General features: G+C 36.5%; 1 protein-coding gene across 3 annotated transcripts in view; it reads left to right on the forward strand.

The window, feature by feature from the left end:
• RANBP3L (RAN binding protein 3 like) overlaps positions 1-19,763 on the forward strand; it is a 35,690-nt gene that overhangs the window by 15,001 nt on the left and 926 nt on the right. For 2 of the 3 annotated variants that reach the window (XM_088054275.1, XM_088054273.1), the window contains 6 exons: positions 4,022-4,142; positions 5,543-5,642; positions 6,759-6,889; positions 7,808-7,928; positions 8,462-8,604; positions 9,984-10,176. In XM_088054275.1, coding sequence (XP_087910401.1) covers positions 4,022-4,142; positions 5,543-5,642; positions 6,759-6,889; positions 7,808-7,928; positions 8,462-8,604; positions 9,984-10,176 — 809 coding nt within the window. Of the gene's footprint in view, positions 1-4,021; positions 4,143-5,542; positions 5,643-6,758; positions 6,890-7,807; positions 7,929-8,461; positions 8,605-9,983; positions 10,177-14,672; positions 15,009-19,763 lie in introns of those variants that run through there. The other variant, XM_088054274.1, reaches the window with a different exon arrangement.

A 19,763-nucleotide genomic window follows, 5' to 3' on the forward strand; every position in this document is an offset into this window, starting at 1 on the left:
TCCTAACTGCAGTTAATCTCTGCAGGACAGATGGTTTCTCACTAGCAACCAAGCTGGAAACTGTTTTGGTTTGTCATCTTTCTTTTGACTGCATGTCTGATGCATCTCATCAAAAAGGTGCAGAGAAACTCAGGAAATGTCATTCTTTTGAGGATTACCAGTATATCTTAGCGTATTGGACATGAGGCATAAAGAAAAAAATACAGGATTGATTTGGAGGACCAGTTGAATGCTGCCATTGATGCTCTACTTTCATTCACAAAGCAGAATTTCTGGCACAAAAAGTCATCTGTGGTGACTGTGTTAGGCTAGCATTTTGTGCAGGACAGACTTCAGAATTTCTGTGAGGAAGCTGACATCCTTGCACTAGGATGTTTCCCCATCCTCTTGACACTGTATGTGATGGAAAGAGCCCCATTCTTGGAGATAATCAGATTCTGACTAAGAAAGTTGTGTCATAAGTTGCAGAAATACAATGCCGGGAATACACTGGCTTCTGGTCATGTATTCAACTTCGCACAAGGTTTTGCTTGGGAAACAGAGAGGTTTCAAGGTCAGCACTGAGAAGTCATACTGGTGCAAAAGTAGGCTATTAGCTCCCTCTCTGGGGACTGACTCATGAGAACTCTAGGTCTGTGGTTGTCTTGTGGTATTAATACTGCTTGCTGATGTTGATAAGGTTTATTTACATGGAAGTCATGAGCATCAGGAATACACCTGGTATCACTTTTGATAAGAAAATGACGTTTCAAAATTGCTAGGACCACAGATAATAGATTTCTAATGTTGCCTAATTCCACTCCTACCCAAGGAGGGCATAGAAAATGTCAATTGCAAATGAGTCTGTGCTAGCCTTCTACAGGGCTAGATGGACCACAGATAAAGGTTGGGATGCACAGTGCCAAGGTTCTGAGGAGGCAAGGGATTTTTAAATGCACAAACAGCTTAGATCCTTAATCCTTATCAACAAAAAGAACAAAATCCTTATCAACAAAAAGAATAAAAAGAAAGGGAAGATGCTCACTGTGATTTTGGAAAAACTAACCTTTTCAATTACATTTAATGCTGTTGTGATGCCCTCTGAGGACAACATGTAGCCACAAAGCACAGTGGGTTTTTAGCAGAATCTGAATGATGGTAATTCATGTATTTGAAAAGCTAAATCAATTGCTGTTGATACTTTAAATTTATTTACCTTCTGTCAGCTGCACAATATCTAGGAAATGACTGGTGAATGACTTTCTCTTGTGAAATAGAGAAATGCAACACAGTGATTCAGTGCCAACAAGTTAACTTAAAGGTACTTACAGTATTTCTTTCCCTTGTCTTTTTTTTCCACAAACACCCTGCCTGGAGTGTTTGTGCCTCATGAATTCTGTATATCAAATACTAGTTCTATCACAATCATGGTAAATGTTGGTTTTTTTGACAGTTGAAAACTAATTTAAATACAGCTAGGTGCTTACTGCTCCTCTGAGATTGCAGGAGGATGTAAATACCATTCTTCAGATCCACATTAAGTGACTGATGCTGTAAAAATACTTTGGTAAAATCCTTCTGGCATAGCTGTTTTCTCATCAATAATAAGAAAATTACATTATTAGACTCTGCATACATGCTGAACACTAAATGAACATTGCAGCCAGACCTCCTCATTGCTAAGAAAACAACTTTTTAGGTTTGCTTTTAGCTTTCAGTCAAGGGATATTTATAAAATAAAATGAGAGAGCTGCAACAGCAGGGATTGCTTCGCCTGCAGACATCTCTCTCACTTTTGCTCCTCTTCCACTTCTTCATGTCTCAATTATATGATTCATATGAATCATATGAAAGATGAGTGAAAATATCTTGTTATCCATCTGCAGTTGCTGCAGCTGTCCGTGTTCTATGAAGCCACTCATTTTCATTTCCTGGGTTGACTATAATAATGAACTGGAAAGGAAAAAAATTCAGTTTCTTGAGTCTGATTAAAAGCTTGGAAAGCTTGTGTCATAAGTGGCAGAAATACAACACTGGGAAAACACAGGCTTGCAGTCACATCAAGTCAACACTGCACAAAGATTTGCTTGGAAAACTGAAAGGGTTTGAGGCCATTACTGGAACTGGCAGCTACTGAGACCTTTTTGGACAGTCTGAGAAGGCCAGTACCTGAATCTATTCCCCCCTCATAATCCCATGTGAGTGCTTTATCCATATTTCTCCTCTGGTTGTTCCTTGTTAGTGATCATTCCCTGATATGAGTGACTGTGTTTTGTATCTCCATGACAATGCCATCCCTGGGGCAAGGACACTTTGTGTCCCTGACAATGCATCCCTGGCAAGAACACTTTGTTCTTGCCATGCAGCAACATAAGGCTATTGAGGTTTTAATAATATTTTAAGGCTGGCACTTCCAGTTAACTTTCTCTTAAAAGAAAGATAATGTAGTGATTAATTTTTATTATGTTTCTAAATATAATCAAAACTTTCCCACATTTTTTCTTAGAAATAAGCCTCTAATTCTTTTGGGGTGTTGTCCTTAAGCTGTTCTTGGAGCAACCTAGAAGTAGTAGCTGAAATGTCACTATGAAAATTGGTTCCATTCCAGTGAATTTTAGTGAAGGTTGTGTTTAAGGATAAAAACCTCATTAACACACTACAGATTCCCTGTTCATGGCCCAAAACATGCATAGAAGCTTTCAAGGCTGAAAAGACAAGTATTTTCTGATTTCTCTGTTTTGCCCCTAGTCTTAGCAACACATCAAGCACAAGAATGCTAAGGAATATTTTTCTCATTAAGTGTAAGATTGAGAGAGGTAGTACTCTGTAAGCCCTTCATTCTTGAAGAGATTTCAAGCACACTGTAGTTGTGAACAGAGAAACTGTGTTTTAGAGGCAATTATCAAAATTCTGCCAACAAACCGAGTTAATTAACAGGAGTATCTTCTACATGACATATGTTATGTTAAACCCTCCCAAGGGTGATAAATACCGTGAAACAGAAGTGGTGCTGAAGTATGCAGTTTGTGACACAGTATCAGATGGCCTTCCTGCCAAGTCATCCTTCTGGAACAAAAAGTGAAAAGAACTTGCATGGTTTTGCCTATGCCAGCAAGACATGCAGGATTAAACTCTACAGAAAGCATAAACAACCTATTACCCCTTTTGTAAAAAAAAAAATCCTAAACAAAGCAAAACCAAAACCAAACCAGCAGCAGGAACAACAGGAACAACCAAAACAGCAGCAGCAGGAATAACTTCCACATACAGGAGTTTACAAGGACTTTTCTAGTGACTTTTACAAAAAATGAAACTTGTTAATTTAAAGTGGCTACATAATTAGCAGGTGAAATCACAATTCTACTTGTATAGAATATTCTTGAATGTAATCTCTAAAATATATTTGGCCAGTACCAAAGGATTGCAAATCTTGAGTTCTCTTCTCATTTTATAATTATATCTATGGAACAATTAATTGAAAAATGGAAACACTTTACTTTCCTGTTTTACTTATACCTCATCTTAAGCCATCTGCTATTATATCTATACATTTTTTCAGTATTTTTGTGTGTATGTGAATACATTGCCTCCCTGCCCTTCCAAGATGTAAGGAGGATGACCAAGGAGTGCCTGTAAGGCACTGGAGTGTACATTATTCTGCAAAGTACTGGAGCTGCATGAACTTGGAAGGATAGCTGTTAACTGTTAGTAGTCCCTTGGAGGAGCAAAATGAAACAGGGAAACAAAAGTAACTCATTAAGATTTCTGGAGTAAGACACTTCCCTGAGGAGAACTGGCATGTTGTTTTGCTGCTTGTTCTTTGTTCTTAAGGAATATCCTCAATAATCTTAATGAAATATGGTGTGATACTCTGTTCCTTTTGTGAAATGTCCCATAGAGAATATTCTCAGATTCTCTTAAAGAATTTGTCTGATTACTTACGTGATTACTTTTTTGTTTTTCTTTAATGGCAGGTGTGGTGAATCTTTAAAGTGCTATGAATAGTTCCAAATCACATTCTTATGTTATTTTGTTCCCACAGAAGTCAGTTGCTCAAAGAAAGAAGTGTACAAAACAGCAGCAATTCTGATTTTGTGTTTGGGGAAAACATGGTTGAAAGAGTTTTGGTTGGATCTGCACATGCTGGCAGACTTTTTATCAAGGTCAGTGTACTTAAGAGCATAATTACTTTTTCAGATATTGATTTTTTTTAGGTCCTCCTCCTTTCAAAGATGTGAGTAAATATGGTTCCAATGTCTCTTGAGGAAAAAATACCTGAGAATGTGCGGCTGGAGGGGTAGGCATTCTTACCTTGACCACCCCAGACAGACTCTTTAATTACTAATGCATACCAACATGCACTTCTGGTTTGCTATTTTTTTGACTTGAAAAAGAGTTTTTTGTCTATTCCATAGAAAGTGGAACACCCTCAATGTAAGATAAAAGAATGTGGTTCCTACTGCTCTGATAACTTCCATCGTAACTGTAGGATACCTGAAGGGAGCCTACAAGTAAGCTGAAGAGAGACTGTTTACAGGAGCACAGAGTGACAGGACAATGGGAAATGGCTTCAAAGTGAACGACAGGAGGTTTAGGTTCAACATTAGGAAGAAATCATCCTCTTTGAGGGTGGCAAGACAACAGGAAAACATTGCCTAGAAATGCTGTGGATGCCCCATCCTTGGAGGTCATCCAGGATGACCATCCAAGGCCAGGCTGGATGGGGCTCTGAGCAACCTGGTCTAATAAAGCTGTCCCTTCCCATGGCAGAGAGGTTGGAACCAGATGATCTTTAAGGTCTCTTTCAATCCAAACCAGTCTGTGATTCTGTGATAAATAAGTATAAGGGAAAAATTGGATACCAATCCTAGACAGTGTTCATGTTAATGCGTATTGTGCATGCTTGTGAGGCAGCTTAAGTCCTGAAGGACTCTAGGACAAAAAAATGGTTCCCAAGCTGAGGACTACACCATTGAAAATGGAATTGAAATTCAGTTTTCAGTTGAAGTAGGATAAAAACTGTGCTCAACTGCTGGATAAAAGGCTTGGCAACCATCAGTTTGGGCTATGACTTCTGGCCAAGATTTATTTATAAGGTATCAGTTGAGCCACTGAGCATTTTCAGGAGCCGCAAGCATTTATTTAGACATGGCTGAGAAAATTTATCTGCAAAACTGAAGGTTATATAAAGTTTTCAGTCCTCTGAGGTCAAGTTTGTGGTGTCTGAGAGTTTTAAACTACTCTTCTGGGAACTAGGGCTTGAACTGGAAACAAACCAGTACCTTGACATCTGAGTTCTTCAGTGGATTTAAATACTAGTCCAGGATCCACTCAAAGAGGTCATTCTTCTCAGAGGAAGAATGTATGTACTGATTCTATGATAATAATATTATTTTCTCTAGAGACTGAAATTGGGTAGTTTCTAAGGTAGTTTTTACTCTGAAGCTATTAAAATTACTAATCATCAGCCTAGCATGCATTAAATGATTCAGTGTTCTGTCTGATAGAAAGTAATGTAACCATTTTTTAACTAGGAATTCTTGTTTCCTCTGTGTTTTTCTAGAGTCCTGAGAGGCATCCCAAGTCATGTAATGAAGCTGATCCACACAAAGGAGAAATAACATCCATCTCCACAGGATCTGCTCATGTTGGGCCACAAACAAGTAAGTATACTCAGCAAACAAGCACAGTTACCTTTATTATTATGTTTCACTGTATTTTAGAGGATGTCAAATGAGTGGTGGTCAATAATTTTCATCTACTCTCAAACTATCCAGTCATGAGTAGGCTTAGAGTATGTGTCAAAATCTATATTCAAAAAGCAGCTACAGTTTGGTTTATGACATCTGAACTAGACTAACTTCAGAAAGCATGATCTGAATTAATCAAGAAAATATTACAGAGTATCATTATTTAATTCAGATTATTTATTGCTTGAAAAAAAAAATGCAGGAACCTTTATGAATGCCTTGTGGACCACATTGTTGAATTACAATTTTAGACTGTCTGCTGCTTGGATTTTTCAAATTCTCATATAAATTGCTTTGTTATTTTGGATCATAATTGTGGGACTGAAAGTTCTATACAGACATATTTCAGGGCTTGTTTGTGATTCCACTGTGAGATTTTCTACTAAGCAAGACATGTAAACGTAGGCTATGATGGAGTCCCCAAAAGGCCCCTATTGTGAGCATTCTTGACAAATTTTGTACTCCACTAATACAGATGTATTAGATCCTATGATTTATAATTTATTATTTATGATTTATGATTTATGTATATTCTTACAAGTAAAGAATTATAAAAATAAGGCCTTCAGAACATGTGTATAGTTATGCAAAGATACAGAGCTTTGTAACAATGTCGGTCCTTTCAAAGCTTGTCCTGTGCTCTTGACAAATATTCATTGTATATATGTCATTATTCTTAATATTGGGGTGTGTATACTCAGTATAACAATATATCAGATGAGTTTAATTTGGAAAATCAGCTTCTAAATATTTAGGCTTTGTTTCTGCATGTTTCTGTTTGTCCCTTGGGACAAACCTCTGCAACTATGAACAGCCCTGTTCAATTCTGTATGAGCCTTTTTAGTGAGGTATTTTGTATTCCTGCCTTGTCATTTGTTCCTTTGGCCAAAAACTTATTAATAACACTAAACAATGTCAGATGCCACAGGTATTACTATGGTCACAGCCTGTGTACTAGTTTTGTTATCCTAAAAATATTCCTGAAATATTCCCTGTATAGAAAGAATTTCTTTTTTTTCCCCCCTACAGAAAGAGCTCTGTTGAGGAATGCAACACTACTTGAATCAGCAGCTGCTTGTATTTCTAAGCCAGTGGAGAAAATCCTTTTAGATAAAGTTGAAGTTATAACTGGAGAAGAAGCAGAACACAATGTATTGCAGGTGTGTGTATCATAAAACTTTGATGATGAATAGTTCTGTTGTTGAAAAGAACATCTAGATCTATTGCAGATGCAGAAATCTGAAAATAGCTTCAATTTATATTTTAAATTTTCACTTTTTTAAAGCTATGCCTCAGCTAACCCCTTTTTCTCTAAGTTGGTACTTTATTTTTCATATTATATTTGTTCATTTTGTAGACCCTTTCAGTAAGTGACTATTTCAGTGGTACTTTATAAGTATCTATACAGTATAATAGCTGTAACCAGAAGCTTAGAACTGGAAGTGATTTGAGTAAAGATAGGGTTTATGAAGAAACTTTTTTTGGGAAAAAAAGCAGTGTGTTACTAAAGTAATTTGTTCTGTAATTCAGCTAAAATAGCAATTATCTTTCCAACCTGGAAGGAGATATCTTGCCTTTTTCTTCAAAATATTATTTTCTCAGAAAATAGCAGTTATGATTTTAAAATTCTTAACATTATTTTATCTTTGATTAATTCCACTGTCTTGGCAGAACACAAAAGTTTTACTGTCTTTGGAGTAGTAGTTTTCTAGTAGCAGTACTGGCATTCTGGGCTGCATAAAATTTGTAATGGGTGAAGGAATAAGGTTGTACAACTTTTGCAACAAATTTAGCTATGCTGGTGGATATCATAGATGAAGAAGAGCTAATGAAGATGAAATAATTGAAAAAATAAACTGGGATTTATGCTGAATGTTTTCTATGATGAGAAAAGAGTTTAGCACAGATCTAGGAGCCATTTCATTTTAAATAATAATGATTATATATCTATATATCTACCTTTGTCCACACGCCTATGAATGTATTAAAAGCCGTATCATAAGTTTTATGACCATAAAGTCTTAGAGCAAATAAAACTAGCATTGGCTGGCAGTTTTTATCATGTATTTCTCTTTCAGATAAACTGCAAGCTCTTTGTATTTAATAAGCTTTCTTTAACCTGGACTGAAAGAGGCAGAGGATCCCTGAGGCTTAATGACACTTCTAGCAATAAGCATGGAATGTTGCAGTCAAGGCTAAGTACGAATTAAATAATGAAATACCCCATACAGAAAACGCCAAATAACTTGTCCTATTGTTGGCCAGTGTTTATTTTAGAACATTTTAATCTGAGAATATTGTTATATTTAAGTCAAGTTGAGAATCTTTTTACCTTATAAAGTTCTCTGTGTTACAGACTGAGGAACTGGACTCACATATATTGTTAGGTTCTGTGTACTTCTCTGCTGCACAGTGCCTTCAGCTCTGTCACCAGTCTAACAGTTTGCTCTTTGTTAGTTCTGCTTTTTCAGCAACACTATTTCAAGACTCTTTTGGAATGTTCTTACTGTGCTGTCACTTTTTTGTACTGTATTGAACAGTTGCAGCAGATTATTTTCTTTGTGTGCCAGACATGTTGAAAGAAACTAACATATTTGGATATTAAAAAAATAAAAATATCACTATATCAGGGTTTTAGACCAAATTAAAAATAATAATTGTTGAAAATATTAGTTGTTTACAAGTGCTAGAGAAAACAGCTGCAGCTTATCATATTAACCTTCTTATTTTAGTTATGCGAAATCAAGGTAGCTTGAGACTGATTCTCAACACCCAACTCTGGGAACAAATGGTTATAAAAAGAGCAAACAGAAAGAGCCTGTGCTTCACTGCAACAGATCAAGAGGACCATTCTGTTCAAGTATTTCTAACTCAGGTAAGTAGGAGACAACAGCTCCACCCAAAACCCCACTTCATTTAGATTTCTGAAGGGTTGCTGAAGCTTAGTTTTAGCAAATAGCCTTCATGCTCTATCAGACTATACTCAGCTTAGATGTTACATGGCTTTTATTATGGAATGCATTAGAATGGTATTTCAAAGCAACAGGTGTGATGATATGATCTGGCCTTAAGACAGACATTTCCAGACTATGGTTCACATACCACCAATGGAATGGCTATCATTCCAGTAATATGCAGTAATAGCTCTTTTTTAATGGAGCAATACACTGACAATTACTTCACAGGTAGCTGCAATTTTGTAAGTTACTCTGGTAAAAGGCAGCAGCTTTCTGCCATGGTTCTCAACACAGCACTTGCAATAAATCCATCCAGTGTAGGACCTCCATTTCTCACTTGAGGGCATACAGAGTTTCAATATCACTGTGTGTGAGACAAGACAATAGTCTTGGGAATCCTGGTTTTCTCTAATAAAGGCTAACTTGGAGGTGGAAAAGTCCTGGACTTGCAAATAAACAGCACATACGTCCCAAGTTGGGAAGTGAGAGCATCCAAATGAGTTTAAGGATGTTTATAGTTTCCCCAGTAGATCTTTCTAGGAAGGATTCAGCTTGCTGGGAAAGAAAAATAAATCATAATTTCCAGGAAATATCACGTGTCATACACAAGCAAAGCACCATACACTGTGTATGTGGCTGTAAGTCTGTCACTTCCTGACAGGGACTGACTTACCTATGGCTATGCTGGACTGCTGGGCTGCATGTGAGAATTTTAAATGTCCTGATTTCCAGGGGTGCTGCACTGTTTTCATAGAGTGTGTAATTCACATTTTGTAAATTTTTCTTGGCACTACTGGGCAGTAAAAATAGACATGTATGAGGAAATCATGATATATGAGATCTATATGGGTGTGGCAAGGGTTGCAGGAAGCTGCTTCTGCAGTCACTGAGGAGGATGGTACCCATCCCAGTACATGCAGTATCCACCTGGTGACTGTACATATTAACATGTCAGTGCATTCTCACTTGTAGAATCAAACTCAGGAATCATCTGAAATATCAGGTACTCCATACAAACTGAGTTGTTCTTCAGGGAAAGTAATTTTTCAGCTTATGTTTCTTGTAACTACAGAGAAGATAATCAACAGCTGCATATAAAGCTCAGACCACATAAAGAAACTTCACATTATTTGTATTTACATTAATACTTGGATGTTAATTATTAAGTGTGAATCTTAAGTTGATAATTTTGATTAAAAAGGACAAAATACAACTCTTCCATTATTTTTTTAATGAAATTTTAAAAACTGAGGTTTTTTTCAGTTGATTTGGACTGTGTACATTTTATGTTCTGCAGGCAAGCTCAAAAGACACTGAACACCTGTATGCAGCAATACATCATCGCCTTGTGGCCTTGCGAAGCTTTGCTGAGCAAGAGCCAGATGCTCATCAAATAGACACAGAGTCAGAATCAGCTTTTCAGCCATTAAACTGTGATAGTGATGATGAAGATGATGAAGAACTAACTGAAGTGAGCAGCAATGGATCTGGTAAGCCAAAGTTTTGCTGGTAATGTGTAATCCTTTCAGGGTATTTGATTAAAGTAATGAATATTTGACTTGTTTTTTTGGTTTTTTTTTTTGAGCTGACTATAACTTTTATTTGATACAGATGCCCCTTTTTCAGGTAGAAATAGGGTATTTCCTTTTAATATTTTGACTTACTACTGTTCAAACGTAAGGTTTTTCCAGCTCAAGTATCTACACATATTTATAGCCATGGAATACTCTTGACAAAAGCTTGAGGTTTTAGAAATCACATATTATCAAGGATTACCTAATTTTTTTTTTTCAGTATATTTCAGCAGAAATTACTAGAGCTATTGAGATACTGATTTTACCTTCAGTAAGTAAAGGATGAATCCATTCACAGCAGTAACGAGCTTGTTACTAAATGCCTGGAGCACAATATGTTTACTGAGATATTTATTATGTCACATTATTTAAAAATGTCATGTAATTTAAAACATGATTCTTGATTGGCTGTAACAACAACCTTAACTAGGAAATTGGTAGGATAACATTTACATACCAGTTTTGCCAGCTTTCCTCACCATAATAAAAATGTAGGTTCCTCAGACAGAAAAACACCACTAAATACTAAATAGATACAAGATGTTAATGCATTAACGCTTCTGTTAATGCAACTCACAACAGGGCTGCAGTCACATTTGCAGAAAGCAAGACAGAAAGAGCTGTTAAGACTTAAAAGCTCTTCTATCTTGGCAAAAGACAAGTCATACTTCTGGAGCAAATTCACTGCTTGTGTCAAACTGCTACAGCAGATACAGGAGCTGCCAATTAGGTGTGATTTTTCAACAGATGGACTACATCAGTCAACTCTGAGTTGCTGCTTACAGGATTAGTTTCCCTCTGCAGCTAGGTAACATACTGTGCTTGTATTATAAACATTCCTTTCAACAACTATTAATCAAAAATCGAGTAATGAACAGTAACAGCTATAAGTACTGTTTCCCTAAGGAAACAATTTTTTCCCTCCTCTTTATCGTAGAATCATAGAATATCCTGAATTGGAAGGGACTTTTAATAATCATCTAGTCCAACTTCTGGCCCTGCACAGCACACCACAAGAGCTACACCATGTGTCTGCAAGCATTGTCCAAACACTTCTTGACCTCTGTCAGGCTGGTGCTGTGACCACTGCCCTGGAGAGCCCATTCCAGTGGCCAGCCACCCTCTGGGGAAGAACCCTTTCCTGATATCCAACCTAAACCTCCCCTGACACAACACCAGGCCATTCTTGTCTTGTCACTGGTCACCTCAGAAAAGAGATCAGTTTCTGCTCTCCCTCTTCCCCTCATAAGGAAGTTGAAGACCGCACCGAGGTTCCCCCTCGGTCTCCCCTTCTCCAGTGATAACAAACCAAGTGAACTCAGCTGCTCCTCATACATCTTCCCCTTAAGGCCCTTCACCATATTGGTTATCTTCCTGATAGACTCCAATACCTTTATATCCTTCTTATATTAAGGTGGCCCAAAACTGCACACAGTTTCTGGTAACTTGGAAATTTTGGATGGAACTTCATTCCTTCCCAGAATTCCTAATGATAAAAACTCTTTCTTCTTTCAGGAAAAAAAAAAAAACAAAAAAAAGGGGAAAGGGAATTTCAAAGCACTGTAGGAATACAGATATACAAGTTAAGTATTTATTTTGATTTGTAGAGACTTGTGATACAAATACTCAGATGGCAGCCAGCAAACAGATTCTGAAACGTGTGAGGTGTTTTTTTCTCTTCTTTCAGTTTAAACATCTGTGCCTCATTTATTCCAGTTTGTAACAACTGTTTTAACAATTCCTTTCAATAGCTTTTTTAATGGCTTCTAGCATTTCCTGCTTATCTTAATCTCTTCCCACAGCCACAAGGTATTAATTTGCACATATTTCAGTTACTGGTATCCAAGTCACTCTCCACCTTCAGACAATCTTACTTCAGACACGACTGTCCCTGGAACTCCCTTTTACAAAAACAGAAGAACAACAGGCATTAAGGGTTTTGAATAGGAAGAGGTCAGTTTTAAATATCAGCATAGAAATGTCCATTTAGATACAAGAGAACAGATCCTGGTTTTTTAAGAGCTTGTTGGAATCTTTTAATTTTCATTCTTTTATTTTAATTGAAGAGTGTATGTGAATAAGCCATTTTCTTTTTATTGATGTAACTCAGTTTCAGAGATTGCCTCTCCTTAAGAGTATATAAATGTTTAGAAGCATAAGTTTTCAGGGACTGTTTCTTTACAAGAAATAGAAGAATTTACAAAATATGTCTGCATATTGTTTCATTCCATTCTATTTGTTTTTTCTCACCCACCCAAGTGGTTTTCTTTTCTTAATATAGCAATTTCCTCCTTGTTAAACTGAAATCACAGTTTATGTGATGCTATGTATTTCATGACACTGTAGAAGACATGAAAAATTAGATAATTATCTTTACAATATCTTTATAGTATCTTTATAATAATTGTCTTTAGTGCTTGAGACTCAAGAAAAAAGCAAATACGACATACATAACTGAATCATGGACATTGAAGTGATTCTGTTTTTTTGCAAGAGTTTGTTGCAAGCATTCTTTACAGAAAATTCTTAATCTACAGTATGTTAATGCTATATACAGACAATACATAAAGTAGTAGAGATATTTCTATGATTTTATAAGTTCAGTATAGACAGTTATTCCAATTTTTTAAAATTCCTAGTTGAATTGTTTTACTTTCAAATAAAGATGTTAATTTCATAAAGTCCCTAAAGAAAAATTTGCTGTTCCTGATATTTTTATCAGATCGTATTTCACCAGTTACAGCCTGAATAGTTTTACCAACAAATTTCTCTGTAAATCTAAGTGGAGAGAAAAAGAACATTTAATATTTAAATAGATTTTGAGAGTGGATGGGATCAGTAACTCTTTGGGAAGTATTTATCTTTTCCCTCTGACTATAAAGTGAGCTGAGGAAGTGAATTTAGACTAAACAGTAAACTTCTTGTCTGACCAAAGTCAACTAAGTAAAGTACATGGGAGGTACAAGGACAGCAGCATCAGTAGGCAAAAAAAAGTTTTATGCATTACTACTTATACTCCACCTCACCTGAAATCTTCTCCTAACTTCATCCTGATTGAAGGATCCTCTCTTTTGATTGAGGTGTTCTCTCATTTTATCTTAGAAGCTAGAATGAATTCATTAGAATGAATTCAAAGATTCTGGAATCTATGACTAGGTAAGTCCAAAGAAGTCTCTCCATACCCAGCCATATACCTTACAAGATAAATCACAGTGTGCAAAAACGTAAGAGTGTATCCCATACGGATCCACAAAGAATTGAATGGATTTTGGAGACTCCTGGTATTGAGAGCCAGTAGTCTCCAAACAACAGTACTGTGTTGGTCTGAGAGCCAGACAGTATCATAACAGAGAAATGGAAAAGCAAATGCATTTGGAGAAATGAAAAATGTTTCCTTTTAGGGACACTTTCTGATCCACTATATATGTACTTCCCATCTCAGCTTCATTAGGACCCTCTCTTATGCTGGAGTTTACCAAGATTTAAAATGTTACAAGATCTTTCTATTTTGAAGTAAAGTACTTTTAAAGTTCTTAAAATTCTTGAGCAACACCACAGTAACTCCTGAAAAACTATCTTTGTTTGGCATTTCTTGTCAATTTAATTTAAATTCTTATCAATTATTAAGGACTACAAACTATAAAGCTAACACACACATACCTGATAGTGATTAAAACTGAGGAAAAAGGAAAAGTTAAGAATTAACTTCTTTGTTGGAGTTTCTGTATTCTTTTCAGCAGGCACCAGTAATATCTAAAGCAGAGAAAAAAAACCACTCTGTGATTGGTTTTGAATGCTCCCATACCAGGAAAGAGAAGGGGGAAAATCAGATTCAATATTCTGACAAACACAAACTTTAATTTCACCTGTAAGAGATTTAAAACTCTTAGTAAGTATCTAGGGGTGGCCAGATGTTAGCAGCAATTTTTAAACAGACACTGTGATAGTGGTATTATGTGTATGATATTATTAGCCAGTTCTACCTACTTTCTGCAGATGAGTCAATGTCAGAGATTACGCACCAAAGTCACTTTCTCATAACCAATGAGCTGTTCGAAAGTATGTTGGATTTCTCACAGTTGTCTGAGCATCTGTAATGAAGTGTTAAGACAGTGTACCCTCCATAGAGTGAGATAATTTGCATACTGGGTACATTGCCCTACCTAGACATCAGATTCCTTAGTGTTTTTGTGCTTTTCTTTATTGACATGGAGGGTCATAGGCTTTATTCACAATTCACATGCTCAAATATTTGTGACTAATCCTGTGTTATCTAGTTACCTATTTACCTAAACTGGGAACTGATCATATCCAAACTTTAACCTACTGCTTTGGTATTATGAAATGCTGAATTGTTTCAAAACATGAATATGTTCAAATAAACAAGATTTTTTTAATAAATTCTTTTTCAGATCATTCTAGATGGAACCGCAGGCGGTCTGTTGTCTGTTCATGATATCTGCCAGAGGTTACAACAGCTCAGTTGGGAACTCATCTTCCCAAAATGTCTAAGCTGACTCACCAGCCCCTGGAGGGAGGAAATCAGATGCATATTACTTTATGACTTTTAAGTAGAGATTAATTTTAGAGACAGCTTGAGTTTAATTTGTTGAGAAAGAGCTTCAGGTGCACTATTGAGGATTCCAGGCAGCCTACTTTGCACTGAGCTGTGAATAATACCATGGCTTCCAGTAGTCAAGAACTGGTACAAAGACTTTCAATGTTAGAATTAAATATATTTAGGTACATTACTAGAGTAAGGATTTTTATAGGGAATAAGTACTTGTTCATCATATTGATGGATAATACCACATAAGCATGAACTAATAATATATGTGAACAGATACTTGTTACTTTTAGTCTGTTATTTAAAAGATGCACTTGGAAAGCTTTAAATAGGGCTTCACTGAAAACATTTATTTAAATTGTGTGGTAACATTCAGCATCCTGTTTGTGAGTACATACAAGCAAAACCTGGGGTGACAGTTTAGCATGATCAAGGCCTATAAAAACCAGCCTTCATGCAAGGGGTTTTACTTAATGTTTATTTTGAAAATATCTAAAGTGGTATACTGGCTGCAGAATTTTGTTTAAGGGGAAAGAACTATGATCTGCATCTTTCAGCTGTACACACCAAAAGAATTTATCATGAAGTAAAAGCCCATTCTAAGGGCCATATGAGCTTTAAAATTTAAAGTGTATCTGGTTGCTCATGAACACCTTTCTAGCTGAACAAAATAAGCACCTGGACTTGTGTATATTAATTGTCCATTTGATATACACAAATAAATGCATGTACAGTACAATGGGATATCTACATTAAAAAAAAAACAACAAAAAAGACCCCTTAAATGTGTGAGATTATCTGAGATACTTCTGCCTTAGTTGTACCTATTCCTAACAGCATCACTCATATGAGTATGTTACACATTCAGATGTGCACAATAATTCCAACAGTGGCCAGGACACGGTTGGTCTGTAAAAGTCATTGCACAGACTACTGTGTTCTACTAAAGTATTTTTCTGAGAAAAAAAATCTCCAATTCTCTCTAATACCTGTGAACTAAGACTTGTGGGGTCATTCATAAGCCCATGCACAGTAAGATATACCACTTATTCCATGTTTTCATTCTGTGAAAGATAGAATTTGTCTACAATCTCTCCACTACCCTCCGTGATATCTTGCATATTGTTTGTCAACCTCAGAGCTAAAACAATATTCTGAAATATCTCAAGTCCTTTTAATTAAAATAATTGTTACGATTTCTCAGTCTAAAAAAAGCTGCAGCACACCTGAACAGTCAAGTTACAATTTAGTTTTCCCATCTGAAAATGTGTATGAAGTTGGAACAACACTAGGTTCTTCCTGAATTTTCAGTGCACTGCCAAGATAAGCATCCAGATGAAGCTGAAACAGTTATCTGAATTACACTGGAACCTCAATGGCCCACCAAAATTAGCACTTGTCTGACATTGATTTAGCATCTGGATGACAGTAAATTTAAGTGGAACTTGATTTTTGCCTTCAGGAATCAGGGAGTGCTTCCCAATAGAGCACCTGTGTCCAATAGTGAAGCACAGGGATTCTCTTTGACTTCAGTCTGCCAACAAAAATATGCTTTCCATAACGAGCTGTACATTGTGTCCTTTGTTATAAGCCTCACTCATGACCACAGCAATATTTACATCATATTACATATGACCTTCATATTTCATTGCTGCAACTCATCCTCAGGGACAAAGCTCCATGTTATAAAAACTCAGGCAGTTGTAAAACACAGCAGCCCTGTGTATTTAGCAACAGGTCATGGTGATAAGTTTGCCCTGGAGTTCAGCTGGCTATGCACTGAATGCAGAGTTTGATTTCAAAGTCTGTCCTGATAATCAAAGCTTTCTGTGAAACAGTATTTAAGCACATGAGTGTCATGATAACCCTCTAAATTCTACTACAGCAGTAAAATCCTTGGCAAATGAGGGAGGTTTCCAGGGCAGGGACAACAGAACTTTTTCAGACACAGGACTTACACTTTGTAATTTGTTCCCACAGCATACAGAACAAGGTTTATAAATAAATGCTCTTTGATGTGCCTCTTCCCAAGATCCTTACATGTATACCCAAGTATACATATAAACACACACACTTTTGTGCACACACACTCAAAACACAAAGCTTCATCTCCTAAAAGCTAAGGAGGAAAAGAGATGTTTATTTTAAAGACGTTGGATACTTTGGTAATAGAGGAAAATTTTTTGTTCTGAAGACCCTACTTGCGTGTTCTCTTTAGTCTCACTGCAGTAAAATTCACTGTTCCTCAAGCCTGAAGGTACACCATTAGGTAATGTATTAACTTGGTTTTAAAAATGTAGTTTGTCATTTGATGACATCTGGAGAGCAATTTCCATGCCTCAACAATAAACAATTTTCTTGCCACTTAAATTTCTGTGTAACTAGTAGTCTTATTTTGTCAGAGCTTTTACAGTTCCATGCTGCAGATCCAAAGCCCACTTTCCTAAGGAAACAATATGTAAGTGGTCCATCCACCTATATGTCAGACTCACATTGAGTCCACTGTTCAGTTTCAAATAATTGGACAGGAGCTAGAATGCTCTAAGGCCATTTAAATTCTTCATGAAAATTGGTGATTGTTGAGTGACAGAAATCAGAGAAAGGCATCCTTTGAGGAAAAAGTTTCAGGGTAAGCTTGGTATTTTCTGTGATGCTGCTGGGGCTGAGTGGTGTATTTCTGCTTCTGTACAAACTGCAGCACTTTCTGGGAGGAAGGAGAAATAGACCATGGAAGTATGGGTCCTTGTGGCCTGAAGAGAGGTGGAGAGACACGACTCAAATCCATATGAAACTAGACACCATTAATTTTTTTTCCAGATGAATTTTTATTTATTTATGACCAACTCCAGTGACAAATTGATATACATAAGGGATATAGAGGCTGGAAGATCTTTCGTATTCATGCAGTAGTAATTTTCCCAAGGGAAAGCTAATAGTTCCTAATATTAATGATATCTTCTACTAAGATTATGAACTTCTAGCAAAATCTACTTGGATGGGATAGACTGCATGTCCCGCTTTACATTCTGGAGGCATTTGTATCTTCATAAATCTTGGCCCTTAGTTTTTATGTCATGCTCTTTAGTGACCCCTGAAACAGTGTAGGCAGACTGTATGAAGTTAAGAATTAGGTAATGTCTCTATTGAATAAATGAATACAGGATAAACTCCTAGTACATTTGCTTTCACTGCTAGTGACAGCCAGTATGACATGGACAGGGAGGGAAAGAGCATCCTCATTTCCCTTAGATGGGTTTTAGAGCCCCCAACCACAGGGGCATGTTGGCAGGAAAATTCAGAAAAAGCATGCATGCCCCATTCTACAGATGTTCTCTGTCCACCCTAAAAAATGGATTTTAAATCAGAACAGTTTGTGTTTCACAAACACTAAAGATATTTGTACAAAATAATGTGTCAGCAGCCGTTTGAGTATATTCAAATTGCTTCTGAAATGTTGAAGTCAATTGTATTAGACCACTTGAGGGATGGTGCAGTTTGCTTTGCATAAGCAAAGAGTGGAAAGAAAAATAGGAAAGTAAATCTCTGATAATTAAAATATGTTCTAATGGGAGTGTGGACAAGAAAGCTTGCTCCTCTTACTGTTTTTTTGTAGAAAAAAAACCCCATTAATTTGCATTGATAAGAATAGCTTCACTTGCTATGCTTTTTCTTAAGCTTCTTCCTTGATTTTGCAATTTGGAATATCTGAGACAAATTATATGACTCAACTATGTAATCAGTGATGAGGGTACATAAGTTGCTAGCGAAGTGCAAGCACACAGATAGGATCTGGAATCAAAAATTCTATCAGACTACACTTGCTAATACTTCCATCTACGTGCCTGGTAAGACTCTACGTGTTGCATGAGTGACGTTCTGTAAGCATTAGTCTGGAGTTTTCCTCTGGATTATCAGAATTAACAGCTGCTGTCAGCTGGTCTCAAAATCCCAGGACTTGGTTTTATGAAATGTTACGGTGATGGTGAGTTTACCTCCTCCTCTGTGAACGCATCTAACACTTGATAGCATCTCCATTTTAAAAACAAACAAACCACAATCACGTTCTGTTACCAGCAGCACTGAGGGCCACATATAGTAAGTCTAGACAATGCAGATAATTTGGTAAGTTAATTTTATGCTGGTTATTAATTAAACTGTCACAAGAAGGCATTATTCACAGACTTCAAGGAGTAGAAATGAATAGTTTTCCTGGATTGTAACTGCGCTACAAGCAACATATACACATTATTTTGGTGGAAGTAGGCTACATACAGAGATTATCGTATATAAAACAGCTGGCATAGTCAGACCTTGCCAGTTTTGCAGCTAGTGAAATAATTTAGGCAATCATTTATTGTTTATGTAGAATTTTTTTCCATTTACTTTGTTACACATAATATTTTGTGTATTACATAGGTATTTTTAAAGTTCATATATAACTTGAAGCATATAGAGCTAAGGAGGTCTGGTTTTCTATGGATTTGTGTTTTGAAATTTACATCATGTATTATAACTCCTTGCTGTCTAAAATGAGCATTTCTCTGAGGCATTTTTCTAACTTCGGGCAGTATTGAGGCATCTGTTTCCATGAAGAAATTTTAGTACTCTATGCCCAAAGCAAAGTTGTTTTTGGTCAGCCAGGGGTTCAAAAATCTATTACAGTGGGAATTCACTCCTAGTCCATATTTGTGTCCTAAAAGGATACCAGGTCTAAATGCCTATATTTATTAGTCTAATTTTGCTTTAATGAATCTGTCCCTTAATCCACTGGGAATATTGTTTTAAAGTCATTGAAAATGGGGCATGAAGACATGTAATACATCACAAACTAAATGGATCTCTAAATAGGTAAAGGGTCATTTGACAGATATGCATGTCTTCTTGCTGTATATCCGGTGTATATTCAAATGAAGAATTGTAGTGAGGGAGGGGTTAG

Source organism: Pseudopodoces humilis, chromosome 4, assembly GCF_049639895.1.
Source record: "Pseudopodoces humilis isolate 2021_Gansu_Grassland_sample_001 chromosome 4, ASM4963989v1, whole genome shotgun sequence".
NCBI lineage: Eukaryota > Metazoa > Chordata > Aves > Passeriformes > Paridae > Pseudopodoces > Pseudopodoces humilis.